Source organism: Hypanus sabinus, chromosome 6 (genome assembly GCF_030144855.1).
Source record: "Hypanus sabinus isolate sHypSab1 chromosome 6, sHypSab1.hap1, whole genome shotgun sequence".
Taxonomy (NCBI): domain Eukaryota; kingdom Metazoa; phylum Chordata; class Chondrichthyes; order Myliobatiformes; family Dasyatidae; genus Hypanus; species Hypanus sabinus.
The window spans coordinates 14,755,935-14,778,031 of NC_082711.1; the positions used below are offsets into that span (position 1 = coordinate 14,755,935).

Sequence of the window (22,097 nt, forward strand, 5' to 3'; positions counted from 1 at the left end):
TATTCTGGCTGGCTACTGGTTACCAGTGGAATTCCACAGAGGTCGGTGTTGGGACCGCTGCTTTTTACAATGTATGCCAATGATTTGGACTACAGTATTAAGGGATTTATGGCTAAATTTGCTGATGATACAAAGATAGGCGGAGGAGCAGGTAGTGTTGATGAAACAGAGAGCCTGTAGAGAGACTTAGATAGTTTAGGGGAATGGGCAAAGAAGTGGCAAATGAAATAAAATGTTGGAGAAGTATATGTTCATGCACTTTGGTAGAAGAAATAAATGGGCAGACTATTATTTAGATGGGGAGAGAATTCAAAATGCAGAGATGCAAAGAGACTTGGGAGTCCTTTGCAAGATACCCTAAAGATTAACCTCCAGGTTGAGTCGGTTGTGAAGAAGGCAAATGCAATGTTGGAATTCATTTCTAGAGGAATAGAATATAAGAGCAGGGATGTGATGTTGAGGCTCTATAAGACACTCGTGAGACCACGCTTGGAGGATTGTGTGCAGTTTTGGGCTCCTTATTTTAGAAAGGATATACTGACATTGGAGAGGGTTCAGAGAAGATTCACGAGAATAATTCCAGGAATGAGAGGGTTACCGTATGAGGAACATCTGGCAGCTCTTGGGTTGTATTCCCTGGAGTTCAGGAGAATGAAGAGGGATCTCATAGAAACATTCCAAATGTTAAAAGGTCTGAACAGATTAGATATGGCACAGTTATTTGCTATGGTGGGGGTTTCTAGGGCAAGAGGCCATGACTTCAGGATTGAAGGATGTCCTTTTAGAACTGAGATGCAGAGAAATTACTTTAGTCAGAGTGTGGTAAATCTATGGAATTTGTTGCCACAAGTGGCTGTGGAGGCCAAGTCACTGGATGTATTTAGGGCAGAGATAGGTAGGTTCTTGATTAACCAGGGCATCAAAGGGTATGGGGTGAAAGCAGGGGAGTGGGGATGACTGGATGAAGTGGATCAGCCCACGATTGAATGCAGAGCAGACTTGATGGGCCGAATGGCCTACTTCTGCTCCTTTGTCTTATGGTCTAAGTCATGTGATGAAAGCTACTAGTCCGTGAAAGCCACAGGTCCAATCAACCTTCTATCATCCAGCCTGTCAGCCTGGCCCAGAACAGAGGACTCTAGCGATCTGCTGTTAGTGGCCTGTGCCACTGTAGGGGTGACAGACTTAACTAACTAACTAACCATTCAATATGAGCATGAGTTGAGGGGCTCAGTGGTCTGTTTCTTGTGCTCTTGAGAAGGGACTAGGAGTCATCGCTATTGTAATTGATATCTTTCTTCATTCCATTGCTGCATGATCTTAATGGAAAAGTATCTTCCTATCCCCAGTGGATTTTCTATTCACCGTTTTTTTAAAAAAGATGCATTTTGAAATGTATACGTTTGGTGCTTTGGGAAATCGTAACTTGAATGAATGCCCCACTTCGACAACTGCTGATTGCGTTGTCAGTGGTTTCAAGAGATATTTAAGCAAACGTGTACGCACACATTGGTCAATCCACTGCTTGATGAGCTTTACTTTTTGTCCTTCTGCAGCCATAATGGTGTGGGGGAAGAAGATGAGAAAGACAAAGATTTGAATCCAAAGCGACAGAAGCTATCTGTGAGGCCAGAGGAGATTCCCCCAGTACCAGAGAACAGATTTTTGCTCAGGCGGGATGTGCCAAAACCAGATACTGAACCGTGAGTAAGCTGCAGTCATTCTGCTTTTCATTGCTGGTGCTTTTTTTTAATTAATTTTTAACAAGTAAAACAGTCAAAGAGATATTTAAATATATGAAATTCACTTTTGATGTATTAAAGAGAATAAATGTAATATCTAGAATTTTGTTTTTGTGGTATTTTGGTTAATCAGTGTTTATTACATCACATTCAAAATGTCACCAGCTAATATGCTTTGTAACTTATAACATTTAATTTTTGAGCTTTATTTATGAGTAATTTGTCTGCAGATTTTACCCTAACTTTCATAAGTTATTGTGTGTTATATGTGCTTTATGTTCTGGTGCAGAGAAACATCTGATTTGACAGTATACACCTATATACTTAAATGACAATAAATTTGACTTGGCTTTATTTTAATTTTTTTGACTGCTAACCCATGAGTCTGAGGGGGTGGGGGAGAGATCAATAAATAATTAGTCAATCAATTAATAATTAGTCTCAGATTTTGTCTATAAGCTATGTCCAAAAAGAATACCCATTATTCCTTTTTAATTTCATTGTGATTTGTTTTGATTTCCCACTTACTTTTCCTTCCCCCTTCCATAGGCAAAGCTGTTGAGTTCTTTTCCTTGGTTATGTTGATATTTTTCTTTTAAAGTACTTGTGATGAGTGATTTTTTCACCAATTTATTTGACAATTCAAATGGATGCAAAGGTCTTCTGATACTTTTCAAGGAAGAACAATAATTTCTCTAAGTGGCTTAACCAAGATTGCTCATTACAGATTCTTTTCCCTGCCTTCACTAATCCCAAAACAAATCTTTTAGTGTTTCTGGGCAATAGGTCCAATCCCATCAGTTGTCCCTGAACTATAGGTGACTTCCCCCATGTGGTGCTTCACTGGAAACCCTGGATCCAGCAGTTGAGCAGAAGGGCTATGTCACTGAAAATTTTTCAACAGCTGTTAAGGTTCCATCCATGTCATAGCTAACCATGTGAAGGAAGCTGATGAAAGTTGGGAGTTCAGAATCAGGTTTATTATCAGACACTCAATGGTCACTTTATTAGGTACACCTGTACACCTTGTTAATGCAAATATCTAATCAGCCAATCGTGGCAGCGACTCCATGGATAAAAACATGCAGACTTGATCAAGCAGTTCAATTGCCGTTCAGACCAAGCATCCAAATGGGGGTGAAATCTGATCCAAGTGACTTCGACAATGGAACGATTGTTGGTGCAAGACGGGGTGTTTTGAATATCTCAGAAACTACTGATCTCCTGGGATTTTGACACACATCATTCCTTGGAGTTTACAGAGAATGGTGCAAAACAACAAAAAAATCCAGTGAGTGGCAGTTCTGCGACCGAAAATGTCTTGTCACAGAGAGAGGTCAGAGGAGAATGGCCAGATTAGTTCAAGGTGACAGTAACTCAAATAACCATGTGTTATGACAGCAATGTGTAGAAGAGCATCTCTGAATGCACAGCATGTTGAACCTTGAAGTGGATCTGCTCTAGCAACAGAAGACCACATTGGATTCCACTCCTGTAATAAAGTGGCCTCTTTATGTCATGAAATTTGTTTTGCAGTAGCAGTACTATGCAATACATTAAAAGTTACAAAGTATTACAATAAGCAATATATAAAAAATAAATAGTGCAAGAAGAGTTCAAAGTAGTGAGCAAACATGAGGAAATCTGCAGATGCTGGAAATTCAAGCAACACACACAAAATGCTGGTGGAACACAACAGGCCAGGCAGCATCCATAGGGAGAAGCACTGTCAACGTTTCGGGCCGAGACCCTTCGTCAGGACTAACTGAAAAGAAAGATAGTAAGAGCTCTTACTGTCTTTCAGTTAGTCTTGAATCTACTGCTTCATTCATTCTACCAAAGTGCATGACCATACTCTTCCCACACAATATTCGACCTGCCACTTTTTTGCCCTTTCTCCCATTAAGCCCTTCTGCAAGGACCCCCATTACCCAGTTCATGGCTTGTTCTCATTCTACCATCAGGAAGGACGTACAGAAGCGTGAAGGCACACACTCAATGATTCAGGAAGAGCTTCTTCCCCTCTGCCATACAATTTCTGAATGGACATTGAACTCATGGACACTACCTCGCTACTTTATTTCTATTTTTGCACTACTCATTTAACTATTTAATATATATACTTAATGCGATTCACAATTTTTTTTTCTCTCTATCATTATATATTGCATTGTGCTGCTATCACAAAATCAGAAAATTTCACAACATGTCGATGATAGTAAATCTGATTCTGACTCCCTGCTTTGTCAATACTATCTGCCCCTCCACCTATCTCCATATCATCTGTAAACTTGACCACAAAGCCATCAATTCCATCATCCAAGAAAACAGCATTCATTGTCTATTTGTCCTTTGTCTATCCTGCCTGTTATATCCTCAATGAATTTCAACAGATTTATCAGGCAAGATTCCCCTTTATAGGATGCCACAGATAGATGGGTGGGAATGAGATGACCAATTAAAGTGGCAGACTGTGGAATGTACAGGGTCATTCCTGCAAGCTGCAGGTAGCCCTGGATTGCAGTGAAAGGGTAGGTGTTGTATCTTTTGTAATAACCTAAGGAATTTGAGACATGAGGCTTGAGCCTGAGGTGTAGAGTTGTATTTTCTGACTCAGCTAGTTGGGTTTGCTTACAGCTTATCCCCTGGGCAAACCTGGCATCACCCTATCAGAGATTCCTTTGCCCTATTCATCCCACTGCTGGCCTACCTGCTTATTTTGACTTGAAACACTAACTCTGTTTCATGATGGCCGAATGCCGCTTGATGGTCTGAATGCTCCCAGAATTTTTCTTCTAACCCCCATTTATTTCAATGGGACTATTGAACCTGGCCGTTTAACCCAGTGCAGCTCAGCTCAGCTCAGTGAGCAGACATCCCGCCTATAGGCTGGAAAAGCCTGTGGAAGTTCACTCTGCCCCATGAGGAGGCTTCAAATGCTCGCATTCTAGAGCAAAATACAAAATGCTGGAGGAACTCGGCAGGTTAGGCAGCACCTGTGGAGGGGTATAGGCAGATGGTATTTGGGTCCACCCTGCTTCAAGACTGGAAAGAAAGAGGACTGATACCCAGTATAAAAAGGTGGGTGTGGGGAGAGGTGGATCTGGGTCAGAGGGGGGTGACAAAGGTCTGAAGGGGATGGAATCTGATCAAAGAGGAGAGAAAACCATGGAAAAAAGGGAAGGAAGTGAGGAGGGGAATAGGTGGAGAGAAGGTGTGGGTGATGAGAAGATCAAGAGGGCAGGGGAGGGTAAAGTGAAGGGATGATGGGTCTGATGGGATGACGCAGACCATATATGGAGCTTATGTAGGCTGCGAGAACTGTTGCTTGAATTTCCAGCATCTGCAGATTTCTTTGTATTTGCCTCAAATCAAATCTTTTTGTTTTTTGTAAAGACAGGATTAAATATATAGATGCTTTTAAGATGAAACAATTGGTTACTAGGGGAAAGAAATAAATATACATATTAAAATTATTACGAACTCCATGGAGCATGTGGAGATCTTCCAACCACCAGGCATTCTTTCTTTCTTTCTTTCTTTCTTTCTTTCTTTCTTTTTTTTCTAAGGGGTAGTTAGGGGGGAGGGGTTAAGGGGAGGGGGTATGGGTTATATACATTGTTTTTTCATACTTTGTAATCATTTAAAAATGCAATAAAAAATTATTTAAAAAAAAAAAAAAATCTTTTTGTTTTGCCCAAAGCATTTTGCACTGGGGAGCTATGTATTTAAGGTTGAAAAACGACATAGTTAACAGATTTGATATTTGTGAATGGTTTTCCTTTAGTTTGGATTATTTCAGATTTTATTTATGTTTCCTTACAGAAAACTTCAGGAACCACCCTCAACAATTAGTGAACAGAAACCAGTGGTGTCGAAATCAGGCCGTAAAATTAAAGGCAGAGGAACAATGGTATGTATTTACTTTAATCTCTCTATCTTGCTGTTATCAGATTTGTGTGATAAGAACTCTTGCCCACACAGTTTACTTCATTATAAACTTGCACTTTATCATTTATCTGCACCTGCATTGCAATTTCTCTGTAGCTTTCACACTTTATTCTGTATTGTTACTGTTTTATCTTATTTTACCTCATTGCACTGTATAATTTGATCTGTATTAACAGAATACAAGACACGCTTTTCACTGTATCTTGATACTTGACAATAAACCAATTCCAATTCTCACAAACTTTTCCCAGGTTAGGGAATCGAGAATGAGAGGACACAAGTTTAAGGTGAGAGAGAGAGAGAGAGTGGTCATTAGGAAGTGATTGAGACAGGTATGCTAGCATCATTTAAAAGCACTTGGACAGGTACATAGATTGGTTCACAACCTTCTTCGTGCCAGGGATCAATGCCATTAACCAAGGGGTGCGTGGACCCCAGGTTGGAGAGTTAAACGAGTAGATGGAACTAGCTTGGATCAGAATCTTGTTTGGCCAGGACCACCATAGGAAACATCCTCTCCACATCCACCTTATCTAGTCCTTTCAACATTTGGTAGGTTTCCGTGAGATTCCCTTGTACCCGCCCCCCTTGTATTCTTCTAAATTCCAGTGAGTACAGGCCCAAAGCTGCCAAATGCTCTTCATAAGTTAAGCCCTTCATTCCCAGAATCATCCCCATGAACCTCCTCTGGACTCTCCAATGACAACACATCCTTTCTGAGATATGGGGCCCAGAGTTGTTGACAATACTCCAAGTGCAGCCTGACTAGTGTCTGATAAAGCCTCAGCATTATCTCTTTGCTTTTATATTCTATTCTCCTTGAAATAAATGCCAACATTGCATTTGCCGCCTTTATCACAGACTTAACCTGTAAATTAATCTTCTGGGAGTCTTGCACAAGGACTCCTAAGCCTCTCTGCACCTCTGATGTTTGAAACTTCTCCCCATTTAGATAATAGTCCACACTATTGTTCCTTTTACCAAAATGCATTTTCATACATTTCCCAACACTCTATTCCATCTGCCACTTCTTTGCCCATTTTTCCAATTTGTCTAAGCTCTACTGCAATCGTATTGCTTCCTCAGAACTACCTATCTCTCCACCTATCTTCGTATCATCCACAAAGCCATCAATTCCACTATCTAAATCATTGACAAACAATGTGTAAAGTAATAGTCCCAATAATGACCCCTGAGTAACACTACTAGTCATTGGCAGCCAATTGGAAAAAAGCCTCCTTTATTCTCTCACTGATTTCCTTTTACAGAAATCATGCTGACTTTGACTTGTTCTATCATTAGTCTCCACGTACCTCGAAACCTCATCCTTTAATAGACACTTAACACTTTCCCAACCTCTGAGGTTAGGCTAACTAGCCTATAAATTCCTTTCTTTTACCCTCTTTCCTTCTTAAAGAGTGGAGTGACATTTCCCATTTTCCATTCCTCCGGGACTATGCCAGGATCAATTAATTCTTGAAAGATCAGGAACAATGCACCTGTTGTCTCTTCAGCAACCTCTCTCAGGACTCTGGGATGTAGTCCATCTGGTCCAAGTGACTTCTCCACCTTAACACCTTTGATTTTTGCCTAGTGCTTTTTCCTTTGTGATAGCAATGGCACTCACTCCTGCTCCCTGACACTCATTGATCTCTGACAAACTCCTAGTGTCTTCCACAGTGAAGACTGATGCTCAGTATCCATTAAGTTCATCTGCTTTTTATTTGTCCCCCATTACTACCTCACCAGCATCACTTTCCAGTGGTCCTAAATCAACTCTCTACTCTTTATATAACTGAAAAAAAGTTTTTGGTATCCTGCTTTATATTATTGGCTAGTTTGCTCTCATATTTTATCTTTTCTTATAACTATTTTAGTTGCCTTTTGTTGGCTTTTAAAACGTTCCTAACCATCCAACTTTCCACTCACTTTTGCTGCCTTGTATGTGCTTTTCTTGGCTTTTATGCAGTCCTTAACTTCCTTTGTCAGCCACAGTTGCCTACCCTTGCCACTTGAGAACAACTTCTTCTGTCAGACATATCTATCCTGCACCTTGTGAACTATTCCCAGAAATTTCAACCATCTGCCTCTGTTTTGCCATCATCCCTGCCAGTATTCTCCTCTGATCCACCTGGGCAAACTCCTCTCTCATGTCTCTGTAATTCTCTTTATTCCATTGCAATACTGATACATGCGCCTCAACTAGCCTCTGACTGCCAAGTCCAACTCCTGACCTTCTGTGTCTTAGCCTCTAAGCCCGGCAGAACTGTTTCTTCTGACAGAAGAAGGGGCAAAGGCGGGTCCTGGCACCTTAAAACTAGTGCTTCAGGCAGATGGAGTTTGACAGCCTGGGAAGGAAGTCCATCTAAGAGAGGGAAAACTCTGATTTCAAACCTCTGCTGCCTTGCGACCATACTGACTCATGGGAAAGGCTTAGGGAGTAAACCCTGAGGACAAATCTGGAGCTGGAGTCCCTAAGACAGTCCAATGTTGCCTTCAACCTCATTCTGGCAACTCCTGCGACGACACTGGTGCCAAGCTGTATCGGTCCTTGCCCTTCCCTTGGCCAACATAGTGCCGTGGAGAGGGAAGACTCACTGCATGGGCAACTGCCCAGGCCTGCGTCCTGGAGAGGGCACAGATCCATGGTCACACAAGACTAACGGATGCCACACTGATACATTTGAGTTATGTTTCTCCCTCTTAAGCTACAGTGTGAATTCAATCATATTGTGATCACTGCCTCCTGAGCATCCCTTTACATTAAGCTCCCTAATAAGATCTGGGTTAGTACACAACACCCAATCTAAGATGGCCTTTCCCCAAATAGACTCAAGCACTAGCTGCTTGAGCCTGTTATCCTCCATGCACTTCTATCTTCCAAAGAGAAAAGCCCAAATTTTGTTTTCTTAAAAAGGTTGTCCCCTAATTTATTTATTTCAAAAATGTTTTAATATTGAAAAATAATTTAGCAGACTCAAATGTTTATTTTTTGTTTTGATTTTAATACCTGTTGATGGCACTGTGTGACTGTATGAGATGTGTAGCACCTGAACCATCAATGACATGTACTGCAGGTCCTCTAAAGGACAACTGACTGGCCTTGAGAATGAAACAATTAAGACCTTTACCTTGAGTGACAAAACAGAGATCAGCCTTTGCAGAAGACCAAACACGAGGAAATCTGCAGATGCTGGAAATTCAAGCAACACACACAAAATGCTGGTGGAACGCAGCAGGCCAGGCGGCATCTATAGGGAGAAGCACTGTCGACGTTTCGGGCCCAGACCCTTCGTCAGGACTCTGACTCTGTTTCAGAAGACACTGTTTTAGGAAGTTGAAGAGAATGCTTTCAAGCACTGATCTTGACCGACTACCTCTGCAACCCCATGAGGTTGACCCATTATTAAGATTCTTCACCCTCAATAACACTTGATTTTCATGGCTAATATTGTGTAGATTTGTAGCATTTTATTTTGTTTAGCTATGCAGTTTTATTCTGTTCATCTGCAACATTCCTTCCTGGCTTGATTTTATGCAGTATAACTACCTGTAGCATTCTCACTGGTATGGAGGGGCTACTGCACAGAATCCAAAAAAGCTGCAGAGGGTTGCAAACTCAGCCAGCTCCATCATGGGCACTCGCCTGACCACCATCGAGGACATCTTCATAAGGCGATGCCTCAAAAAAGTGGCATCCATCATTAAGGACACTTCCCCCCCCCCAAATCACCCAGGACATGCCCTCTTCTCATACTACCATCAGGGAGGAGGTACAGGAGCCTGAAGATGCACAATCAACATTTTAGGAACAGCTTCTTCCCATCGGCCATCACATTTCTGAATGGTCCGTGAACACTACTCGCCATATTGCACTCTTGCTTTATTTTTACATTTGTTATTGTAATTTTTAGTATTTTTTTTCTTGCACTTGTGCTGCTGTTAGGAAGGAACAAATTTCATAACACGTCAGTGATAATAAACCTGATTTTGATTCTGAATAGTAAGAGAATCTTGCATTGAAGTACCATTATATACATCGTAAGGAGCTTTGATGATCACAATTTAAGTTCAGATGTGAATGACATACATGTGGTTGTGTCACCAAGGGGCTGGTGGAATAATGCACCATTAGCATCCTGGGGACACACTGGTGTTGAGTTGATCTTCCGGCTATACTGGCTATAGCAGGCTTAGCTTTCATACACAAGAACACAAGATATAGGAGCAGGAGTAGGCTATCTGCCCATCGAGCCTGCCCTGCCATTCAATAAGATCATGGCTGATCTGTCCATAAACTCAGCTCCATCTACCTGCCTTTTCCCAATAACCCTTAATTCTCTTCTATGTAAAAACCTATCTAACTGTTTCTTAAATATATTTAGTGAAGAAGCCTCAACTGCTTCTCTGGGCAGAGAATTCCACAGATTTGCCACTCTCTGGGAAAAACAGTTTCTCCTCATCTCCGTCCTAAATCTTCTCCCCTAAATTTTGAGGCAACGTCCCCTAGTTCTAGTCTCACCTACCAATGGAAACAACTTTCCTACTTCTATCTTATCTATCCCTTTCAAAATTTTATATGTTTCTATAAGATCCCCTCTCATTATTCTGAACTCCAGAGAGTTTAGTCCCAGGTGAGTCGATCTCTCCTCATAGGTTAACCCCTTCATCCCTGGAATCAACCCGGTGAACCTCCTCTGCACTGCCTCCAAAGCCAGTATATCCTTCCTCAAGTATGGAGACCAGAACTGGACACAATACTCCAGATGCAGCCTCACCAGTACCCTGTATAGTTGCAGCATGACCTGCTCTCAAATTCAGTCCCCCTAGCAGTGAAGACCAACATTCCATTTGCGGCCTTATTAACCTTTGCACCTACAAGCCAACTTTTTGCAATTCGCGCACAAGCACTCCCAAGTCCCTCTGCACAACAGCATGCTCCAATCTTCCACCATTTAAATAATTATCTGCTCTTATTCCTTCCAAAGTGGATGATCTCACATTTACCAACGTTATATTCCATCTGCTGGACCTTGGCTCACTCACTTAACCTATCTATATCCCTCTGCAGACTCTCCACATCCTCTGTACAATCCAGTCAGTTTAGTGTCAAGAGCAAATTTTGCTATGCTGCACTCAGTCCCCTCTTCCAAATCATCAGTGTAAATGGTAAACAACTGCGGGCCCAGCACGGACCCCTGCTGCACCCCACTTACCACAGACTGCCAACTAGAGACACAACCATTTATACCAACTCTCTGCCTTCTATCAGTTAACCAATCCACTATCCATGCCAATACACTTCCTCTGACTCCATGCATCCGTATCTTATTTAAAGTCTCTTGTACGGCACCTTATCGAACGCCTTCTGGAAACCCAAGTATACAACATTCATGATGGCAGCATGTTATTGGTGAAGAGATCTTGAGATGCAGGGTCTAACAGCAAAGATTTTACAGTCCACCTACATTAATTGTATATTAGTATTTATATTATTGGGCTCTTCGTGTATATTAGACAAAGGTAAAAGCAACAATTTCTCCCACAATTGAGTAAAAGTCTACCAGCACTTAGGTGGGTGCTCATAGATAAATTATATTTATATTTGTATGTCTTGGTACATATTGAGTTCTCTGTAGAAATCAGATTATTAGTTACATAAAATTTCTGTTAAATTAAGTTCATGGTAAAAACGAGAAAATCTGCAGATGCTGGAAATCCAAAGCAACACACACAAAATGCTGGAGGAACTCAGCAGATCAGGCAGTAGCTGTGGAAAAGAGTAAACAGTCAACATTACGAGCTGAGACTGTTCATTAGGGTCTTGGCCTGAAATAATCGACTGTTTACTCCTTTCTGTAGTGGCTGCCTGGCCTGCTGAGTTCCTTTGCAAAGATAAGTTAACATAAATAGTGTTGCTGCAAAAAAAAATTAATTTGCATGACTCTTATACCTTGTGTGTGTCTGCCTATGACTACAAACTTGAAAAGGTTTGGGGAATATGAAGCAAGAGGTTCTGCTCTTCCACAGCACAGACTCAGTTTGTGCTGTGGGATATAGGAAGCATAATGCAAAAAGGAGAAAGCTTCAAAATGTAATGTGTAGAATTGTTCTTCCAGGCTACAAAAGATGGAGAAACTGTATTTCACATTTTTCTTGTATCTTTTGTCCTCTTTCTCGGTCAGCGTTATCATACTCCTTCAAAGTCTAGATCACATTCAGAATCTGAACTGGACGAAGAAACCAGTGAAACGCCACCTCACTGGAAAGAAGAAATGCAGCGCGTTAGAACGTACAGAGCCACCAGCTTAGAGAAGTGGACTAAAGGAGACAAGTATGTGCTCTATAAAATAAAGCAAAAGTGTTTTGTTTAAGCATAATCCAATATGTCAAGTGCACCCAAAGCAGCTATGTCGGAAATACTCAGGTCAGGTACCATCTGTGGTGACAGAAATATTAGAGCTTTTCCCTTCTGCAGATGCTGACTGATCTGAAGTGTATTTTATCATTATCTATTTTTAATTCAGATTTATAACATCTGTATTTTATTTTTGTAAGCTAAGTGCATTTTTCAAGGACTTGTAGCATTAACAAAACAGTGCTAATATTTCAGGCAATCTATCACTTGATTGTTGCATATTTTGTGAATTGGTTAGGACTTTATTCCCTAGAGTGTAAGAGAATGAGGGGAGATTTGATAGAGGTTTTCAAAATTATGAGGGGTATAGATAAAGTAAATGCAAGCAGGCTTTTTTATTGGATGTTGGACAAGACTACAACTAGGGGTCATGAATTAAGAGTGAAAGGGGAAATGTTTGAGGGGAACATGAGGGGGGAATTCACTCAGGGTGGTGAGAGTGTGGAACGAGATGCCGGCACAAGTGTTGGATGCAGATCCGATTGCAATATTTGAGAGATTTGGATTAGATGGCTATGGCTATGGTCCAGGTGCAGATTAAAAGAACCAGGCAGATTAATGGTTCAGCATTGACTAGATGGGCTGAAGGACATGTTTCTGTGCTGTGGTGTTTTGACGGTATTTTAGAGAATGTATTACCTGACTCTTTTATATTTTGTTGATTTTCAGTTTTGCTGCATGTTTTGAATATGTTAAATTTTGTGCATTTACTTTAACTTCATTATATCTATTAACTGAAGAGAAGCCAGGAAATAGGAAGGGAGTAACATAATTTGGAATTGGAAGGGAAAGTGGAGTTAATTTATTGACGATCACACCAGGCTCAAGACCATATGATCTTCCTGTAATTACTAATTGTGTTCCTAAATAGGATTATACTAACTTGCAGAGGTCACAAATTGGTGTTGTGGATAGGGAGAAAGGTTATCTAAAGACACATCGAGATGTACCCATAGAACATATAGCTCAGGATCAGGTTTTTTGGCCAACGATGTTGTGCTGAACAAATTAAACTAGTAATTAAATGCCCAAACTAATCCTTCTGCCTACACAATATTCATATTCCTCTGTCTCTGCATATTCACATGCCTACTTAAGAACCTAATTGCCTGTCGTATTTGCCTCCATTACCACCCCGCCATCGCGTTGCAAGCACCCACCACTCAGTGTGTGTATTTAAAGAAACTTGCCCCGCACATCTCCTTCTAACTTATCCCCTCTCACCTTAAATGTGTGCCCTCTAGTATTAGATATATTGACCTGGGGAATAAAGGTACAGGCTGGCTACTCTTATCACTGCCTCTCATGATCTTATTAACCTCTATCAGATCTCCCCTCAGCCTCTGGCATTGGAAAGTTGGTCTTATAATTGGCAAATAGAGCTTAATCCAGACAATTTAAGTTGATAGGATGGTGAAGAAAACATATGTATGGTGTAAGTTGGGATGTTATGTTGCAACATTATAAAGGAATGATTAGGCTGTATTTGAAGTATTATTTGCAATTCTGATCACCACACTGTAGTAAGGATGTGATTACACAGGAGAGTGTGTGGAGGAGATTCATCAGGATGTTTTCTAGTTTGTAGGACATAAGTTATGAGAGGGAATTGCATGGGCTTGTTTTCTCTAGAGCATGGGTTCTCAACATGGGGTCAGCAGACCCCTTGAAAGGATTGGACCATGGCATAAAAAAGATTGGGAACCCCTGCTCCAGAGTGAAGAGGGCTGAGGGGTGACCTGTTGGAAGTATAGAAGATTATCAGCAGTAAATTCTTTTTTCCCATTACTGGTGTTAAAAACCAAAGGAGATAGTACAGACAGATACAGTCTGGATGCTTAAGAGGCATTTAAATAAGCACTTAAAAAGGCAATGTATAGAAGGATACAGACCTACTACAAGTGGGATTAGTGTAGACAGACATGTTTGGTCAAAGGACCAGCTTTTATACTGTTGACCTCTAAATTTGTGACTGTGTAGCTTTTCCATTTGACTGAATTTATCTTATTTGCAATTTCAAAATAAAATTCCCTTAAAACAAAAATAATGACAGCTACAATTGCAAGACAGAAGTGAAGCAATATTGGAAACACTCAACTCCTTTTGACTATTTATTGTCAAGTAAATACATTCTGTAATAAAGTGAGATGGAATACCATCTTTCTTTAACTTGATGTTCACTTCATATTACCTCTTCAAGCATAAGTTGAGCTTTATCTCTTCTGATCTGTAGATTGAAGTCAGAATCACGGCGGTGGAGTGACAGATCTGCTTCCCCATGGTCTCGATCATGGTCGCATGATGGATATTATTCAGATGACCGCAGGAGGAGGAAGTCTAGCCGCTATAAGAGACCTAAAAAGGAACGGCGGAAAATCAAAGCTAAGAAGAAGTCCAAGAAGCAAAAGCATTCCAGAAAGCAGAAAGGCCACAAGTATAAAGCAAAGGAGACCTCTGTACCTTCAGAATCTGTTCGCTCATCAAGCTTCAAGACGAAGTCTTCACTTGAGCAGGAAAAGAAATCTCCATTAACAGCTTCATCAAGGCACTCTTCAGAAAGAGTATGGTCTGGATCCTCTAGTCACCTATCTTCTTCAGCTAGTACAGCATCTCGGTCCTATTCTAGATCAAAATCAGAGTCTAGGTCCCGGTCTAGATCAAGATCCCATTCCAGGACTGGAACTAGGTCCAGAACCAGATCGAGAACCAGAACGCGGTCAAGATCTAGAACCAGTTCCCTGTCCAGATCCCGGTCGAGAACCAGATCCAGTTCAAGCTCTGCATCGTCCAGAAGTAGATCCACATCCAAGTCAAGTTCCAAATCCAAGCACAAACAGAGGAGTTCCAGAAAGCATTTTGAAAACTTAAACCAGAAGAAACTTGATACGCCAAGGGTAGGTTCAAAGGAAAATGAAAAAATTATAACACATGCTGCTACTGTTGAAGCTGTTCCTGCTGTTCCATTAAGTGAGAGTCCTCCACCTTCAAGGTGGCGACCAGGGCAAAAGCCTTGGAAACCTTCTTATGTTCGGATCCAGGAAGCCCAGGCAAAACTCAGTGAAACCACACCTACATTGAGCAGTAGAGATTCCAAGTGTTCCAGAGAAGATGAGCTCTCTCCATCTCTACGGAAACAGCATCGGAGTTCAGAAACTAGAAGGCATTACAACTCTGACCACGAGAGTGATCGAAGTTCAACCTCAGGCTATCAGAAGAGCTCGAGGAGTAGAGGGTTTAGCTCCAGATCACGAACCCGTTCCTCTGGGTCAAGGAGTCGGTCCAGTTCTAGGTCACGGTCCGTAACCAAATCCCCTTACCGAGAATCCTCATATTCCAAATCATCTAGTCGTTCATATGAGTCTGAAGAAGGTTGTGTGGCTAGCAGTGAAGAGAAATATGGAAAAGTTAAAAAGAAAAATTTGGTTTCTAATAAGCAAGATAAAGAGCAGCAGGCAAGCTGTGCAACCAGCCACATAAGCAGGGAGCGCAGCACTGGGAAGAAATATGAAAGTGTTGAGTGCAGTGTGTCATCTTCACAATCTTCCAGTGAGATTGATTCAGATGAATACGAGAGAGGAAAGGGAAAATCAGAATCTAAAAGACTGGCTGCGTCTAACTCCAAGACAGAACTTCCCAAAAAAAATCGAAGCAGCAAGAAATCAGAGGGAAAAGATGAGCATCCCAGCAAAGGTTCTGCCAAGGACCACTTAAACATGAAGGCGAGCACAGCAAATGATCAGGTACAGAAGCCAAGGAAGAATTCTGAGAGGAGCAAGTCCTCAGAGAGGAAATCTGCCGCTGGCTCTCACAGCAAAGCTGAGAAAAGTACAAAGAAAGTGCACAAGAGAGCAAGATTGAAATCTGAAACGCAGTCTGAAACCGAACAGAGTAGGGGGAGTAAAGTGCAATCTCGGTCAACCTCGGAAGAGGGCGAAGTGGTTGAGAAATCTGACGTCGGGGAGACAGAAGGGAAGACAACCACAGGGGGACTGAACTCGAGGTCTAAGATTTGCAGTGCCAAGTCATCCGCATCGTCAGGCTCCGAGGCAGGTGGCAATCAGCCAGCGGGCAGGAAGGCCTCCGCCTCCAGCAGCTCTTCGGGATCAGCCAGCGAGAGCGAGAAGAGGCGGAAGAAGAAAGTCAAACACAAACTTAAAAATAAGAAAAGGTCTAAATCCAAAAGCGCCAAGTTCAAGAAGAAAAGTGAGAAGAAGAAGATCAAAAAGGTACAGAAGGCAAAAGAAAAATTCCACTGGCAGCCTCCTCTGGAGTTCGGTGAAGAGGAAGAGGAGGAGGCAAAAACGGATGGGCCTGGCGCATTTGATGGGAAACCTAAAGTCAACCCACCCAAACACCAAACACCACCCAAAGTGGGAAGCCATGACACTGAACCCAGTGTCATAAATTGCACTGCCTCAGCGAAAGTCATCCACCCTGTCAAACAGAATGCAGAACCCCAGGAATCCTCCCCTGTAACCTCAAGTCACCAGAAAGAAGTAGAATCGCAGCCAAAGCAGAAGGGTGACCCATTGAAAACCGAAGCTGCAGTAGCAAAAGCACCAAGCGCAGCAGAAAAAGCCAAGGACCCGCTTCAGAGTGTCAGGAGTTCCACACCAGAGAAGTGCATTTCCATCTCCCTGGCACCAAAAGGCGGTGAGGAAGCATCGCTGTCTGGGGCTGGTGATTGCAAAGGAGCAAAGGGATCTGGAGTCAAACCAGAAAGCAGTGTGCCGGCAGAGAAAAGTGAGCTGAATAAGACTGAGAAGAATGATACTGAGCCTGCCCAGCCAGCTGACATCAATGAGAATACAACAGAAAGTAGCACAAGGACTGAGAATGAATTAACTGATAGTAATAAATGGAAGCCCTTAAAAGTATTACCAAATGTACCAGCTGCCTGCTCCGTAGTTAACACAGAGGTTAAAGTAGAAACTACAGAACCCGATAATAAACCTCAAGGACTGAAAATAGAAATCAAAAGTAAAAATAAAGTCAAACCGGGTTCCCTCTTTGATGAAGTTCGGCGGACAGCGCGCTTGAACCAAAGGCAAAGGAATCAAGAAAGCTCAAGTGAGGAGGACTCGCTGTCAAGGGACAGCAACAGCAGATCTCGTAGTCGAAGTACTTCACGTGGTCACTACAGATCCAGCTCAAGGGACAGGACGCATTCCCGCACAAGGTCTCGCTCAAGCAGTAGGTCAAGGAGTCATTCAAGAAGTTACAGTTCTTCTTACAGGTAGGTGTATTCCATATTAACTTTGAATTATGTTCTAATGTAAGATTTATGGTTTCTAACCTACTGTAAACAAAATCAGTTCTTTTTCAATCATAATGTCTTCTGGTCATCTTTAAGTTTCATTAAATATGTAGAATATTTTAGAAACACTTGACAAACAAGTCTATGGAGGAGAATAAATAGTTGAGATTTCACTCCAAGACTCTTCATAGAAATGGGAAATAAAGGTGGAAGAAGCCAGAAGATGGTGGGGAAGGAAGAGTTGGCAAGTGATGTATTCCATCTTCATCCCCCTGCCTTATCTTGGTTTCTATCTCCTTCCTTTCCAGTCCCAGTGAAGGGTCTTTGCTTGAAACATTGACTCTTTATTCCCCTACATTGATGCTGCCTGACTTGCTGAGTACCTCCAGCATTTTGTGTGGGTTGCTCTGGATTTCCAGCATCTGCAGATTCTCTTATGTCTGCAAAGAAGTCTCTTTGTGCTAGCAATCTTCTTTACAATTTGGAAGAAAGTTTCATTAGATAATTTCAGAAGTCTCTTCATTTATTGCAGGGAGGTACAACTGCCTCACTGTTAATGATAACTCCAACTTTTGGTGACCCAGACTACTAGACTTTACTGTCAGGGGGAGCTATTCTTGTGCGACCTGAAATGAGAATTGTTCTGAAATTTTTTCACTTGTTGGTCTCCTCTGTTTTTTCCATACATTTCTAATATAAGAACTGAAAACATTAGAATGTCACCAACATTTCCAAGACACAGAATAATAGTTCACCACAGAATAGATGGGCTGAAGGGCCTGTTTCTGTGCTACAGTGCTCTATGACTCCGTGATTGAATATCTTTAAATCTGTTGTGGGGTGAAAACGTTTCCTGTGTTCCTCCTATCAGTGCAGCTCAGTTGTCACTTGTGACCATTGCAAATTGCACCTAGCATGTAGGGGAGTGGTAGAACCTGGAGAGAGTTGGTGGGGAAAATAGATTAAAGAAAGAATTAAAGGAGTAATGCAATTGCTCTATGAGCCCCCATTGACTTGATGAGCCAAATAGCCATCTCCCATGTCATAAGGAATTATGGAATTACTTGGAAAGCACCTTACTCCATCCTTAGTGCATCATCAGTAAGGACCCCTCTCACCAGGACATGCCCTCTTCTCATTGTTACTATAAGGGAGGAGATACAGAAGCCTGAAGACACACACTCAGCAATTCAGGAATAGCTTCTTCCCCACTGCCATCACATTTCTGAATGGATATTAAACCCACTACTCTTCTTCTCTTTTTGCACTATGTATTTAATTTATCATTTTTAATATATATTTACTGTAATTTACTGTTTTTATTATGTATTACACTGTACTGCTGCTGCATAACAACAAATTTTGTCTCATCGCAAAGCATAGCTATTTTGCTGTCACATGCACTTATAACTGGAATGTTGAAATATCTAAAATGATAACCCATGATCAATTAATCTGTGCACTAAATTTTGCAATTCATTCTAGGTCACGAAGCTACAGCAGAAGTAGAAGCAGACGAAGGCACAGCAGAGATCACTCGAGCCATAGCAGTTCCTACAGAAGCTACCCAAGCCATAGGTAACCTAATTTCAAATGGTATTTATACATGGTCGTATTCTTTAGTGCTCACAGTGGCATTCCTAATCAGTTCAAAACAACATGCTTTTCTGTTAAAGAGTTGTTACAGGTGCAGAAAATAAGTTATTTTAGGACATGCTTATTTTCAATGTACACTCACTCAGTGGTCACTTCATTAGATACAGGAGTGTACCTAATCAAGTAGCCATAAAGTGAAACCCAGTCTGGTCTTCTGTACACCGTGTTTGTAACGCGAGGTTATTTCAGTAACTGTCACTTTCCGGTCAGCTTGAACCAGTCTGGTCATTCTCCTCTGACTGCTCTCATTAACAAGGCGTTTTCACCCACAAAACTACCACACACTGATGTTTGTTTTTATTTTTCGCACCATTCTCTGTAAACTCTAGAGACTGTTGTGCGCAAAGATCCCAAGAGAACAGCAGTTTCCGAGATGCTCTAACCACCCTGTCTGGCACCAACAATCATTCCCTGGTCAAAGTCACTCAGATCACATTTCTTCCCCATTCTGATGTTTGGTCTGAACAACAACTGAACCTCTACCATGTCTGCATGTTTTAATGCGTTGAGTTGCTGCCACATGATTTACTGATTAAATATTTGCATTAGCGAGCAGGTGTACCTAGTAAAGTGGCCATTGAGAGTAAGTTTGTGAAACTTAGTCAGACTGGAATTGGAATACTGGGTCCTTTTTCTGATTAAAGGCATCACCAATGAGAAGAGGCTTTTCTTTGTTGTGCAGAGGACAGATAAGACTTTAAACAGATAAACTGCATTCAGTGTACTTCTATTTATTAGTGGGATGTGGATTTATCCGGGTAGTCAGAATTTATTGACCATCCCCATTTCCAGAGGTTAGTCTGTAAGAGTGCCTTTGCAGCCTTAATGTAATGCCTGAGAAAATTGAGTTCTTAATTGTCCAGAGAAGCACGAAACAGGAAAGCAATTAAGTACTGGTGAACAAGTTGATTACTTTTGTGTGACCACACTCGAGGGGCTGCAGGTACAAGTGAAAGTTTGAGATATAAGGGCTGTTTTTTCCCTTTCACAAAAAAATTACATTAAGGATACAACTTATAACCATATAACAATTACAACATGGAAACAGGCCATCCCGGCCCTTCTAGTCCGTGCCAACGCTTACACACACCTAGTCCCACTGGCCCGCACTCAGCCCATAACTCTTCATTCCTTTCCTATCCATATACCTATCCAATTTTACTTTAAATGACAATACCGAACCTGACTCTACCACTTGATTGAGTCCAGAGCTGTAAAGGATTATGTCAAGGAAAATAAAGGTTGTTTCAGTAGGTGGGAGTATGATAATGAGAGGGTGTGGCAACCCACTTTCTGCACAGGTGAACCGGCTCACAAATAGCCAGCGCGCGGGGGGAGATTTTGGTAATGCACCTCCGACGTCATTTCTGCCCGGAGAGGGTGGGCACTAGGGATTCAAATGCCAGCACTGCAAAGTTTGAATAAACTAGACTTGAAATGACTTACCAACTACGTGTCATTATTTCAGCGCTGTGTGTAGCACATCGCTACATTGGTGACCCCGACGGTCCAAACGGGATTTGGACCAAAGATGACCGACTCTTCATCTGTTCACGCAGTTTTGCTAAAACTGCCGACTTTCTGGACGCTGCGACCACGTGTGTGGTTTAACCAAGCAGAAGCCCAGTTCCAGATTCGGCAGATAGCCTCTGATTCCACGCGTTACTACCACATGGTGGGTGCCCTTGACCAGCAAACGGCCGCCCAGGTTGCAGATTTCATACGGTCGCCCCCGGAAGAAGGCAAATATAAAGCATTCAAAGCGCTGCTCATTGGGACCTTTGGCCTCTCACGGCGTGAGCAGGGTGCCCGCCTGCTTCACCTGGACAGCTTGGGAGACAGGCTGCCATCAGCATTGATGAGCGAGATGCTGACGGACACAAGCCCTGCCTCATGTTCGAGCAAGCATTCCTGGAGCAACTGCCCGAGGACATACATCTGCTGTTGGCCAATGCAGATTTCAGCGACCCCCCCGGAAGGTGGCAGCCCAGGCAGACGTGCTGTGGAAAGCCAAGAGGGAGAGCGTAGCGTCCGTCGATCAGATTGCCAGGCCACGCGCCCAACAGCAGACCAGACCAGGCCCAGCAGGGGGGTGCACACAACACAGAGGCAGGAATGAGGAGGCCAGTTAACAGTGGTGTTTCTACCACCAGTGGTGGGGCACAAAGGCCCGCCGTTGTCGCCCGCCCTGCAAGGGCCAGGGCCAGGGCCAGCTGCCGCTAATGACTATGGTGGCAGGCCACCAGGACAGCCTCTTGTATGTCTGGGACAAACAGTTGGTACGCCGCTTCTTGGTCGACACCAGAACGGAGATCAGCGCCTTGCCCCCGACGGGGTACGACACCCGCAACAGGAAGCCAGGGCCCACCCTGAGGGCCACAAACAGCAGCACGATACGGACCTACGACACCTGCACAGTGCAGCTGCAGTTCGGCACCAGCTGGTTCATGTGGGACTTCACACTGGCCGCCGTGGCCCAACCACTCCTGGGGGTGGACTTCTTGCAAGCTCACAGCCTGCTGGTCGACTGGCAAGGGAAAAGACTGGTACGTGCCAAGACTTTCCAGACATTCTCCCTTGGTGAAGCCAAGTTGCCGGCCCTACATCTGGACTCCATCACGCTGTTGGACAACGAATTCACCAGAATCCTGGCAGACTTCCCATTGATTCTGGCACCGCAGTACACGGCAGCCATGCCCAGACACGGGGTACAGCACCACATTCAGACCCAGGAACCACCTCTCCACGCCCGTGCATGAAGGCTCCCCCCGGAAAAGCTCCGCCTGGCGAAGGAGGAGTTCAAGAGGATGGAGGAATTGGGGATCGTACGGAGGCCTGACAGCCCATGGGCCTCCCCCCTGCACATGGTGCCCAAAGCAGCCAGGGGTTGGAGACCATGCTGCGACTACCACAGACTGAACGAGGCTACCGCTCCAGACCGCTACCCTGTGCCGCACTTACAGGACTTTGCAGCAAACCTGCACGGGGCAAGAATCTTTTCCAAAGTAGACTTCGTCCGGGGATACCATCAAATCCCGGTGCACCCTGAAGACATCCCCAAAACAGCACTCAT

At 42.9% G+C, this 22,097-nt stretch overlaps 1 protein-coding gene across 6 annotated transcripts in view; it reads left to right on the top strand.

Moving 5' to 3' along the window:
• Nucleotides 1-22,097, top strand: part of nktr (natural killer cell triggering receptor) — a 245,398-nt gene that overhangs the window by 180,732 nt on the left and 42,569 nt on the right. For all 6 annotated transcript variants that reach the window (XM_059971740.1, XM_059971738.1, XM_059971739.1 and 3 more), the window contains 5 exons: nucleotides 1,557-1,703; nucleotides 5,568-5,655; nucleotides 11,879-12,027; nucleotides 14,345-17,347; nucleotides 18,854-18,946. In XM_059971740.1, the coding sequence (XP_059827723.1) occupies nucleotides 1,557-1,703; nucleotides 5,568-5,655; nucleotides 11,879-12,027; nucleotides 14,345-17,347; nucleotides 18,854-18,946 (3,480 nt within the window). The remainder of the gene's footprint in view (nucleotides 1-1,556; nucleotides 1,704-5,567; nucleotides 5,656-11,878; nucleotides 12,028-14,344; nucleotides 17,348-18,853; nucleotides 18,947-22,097) is intronic.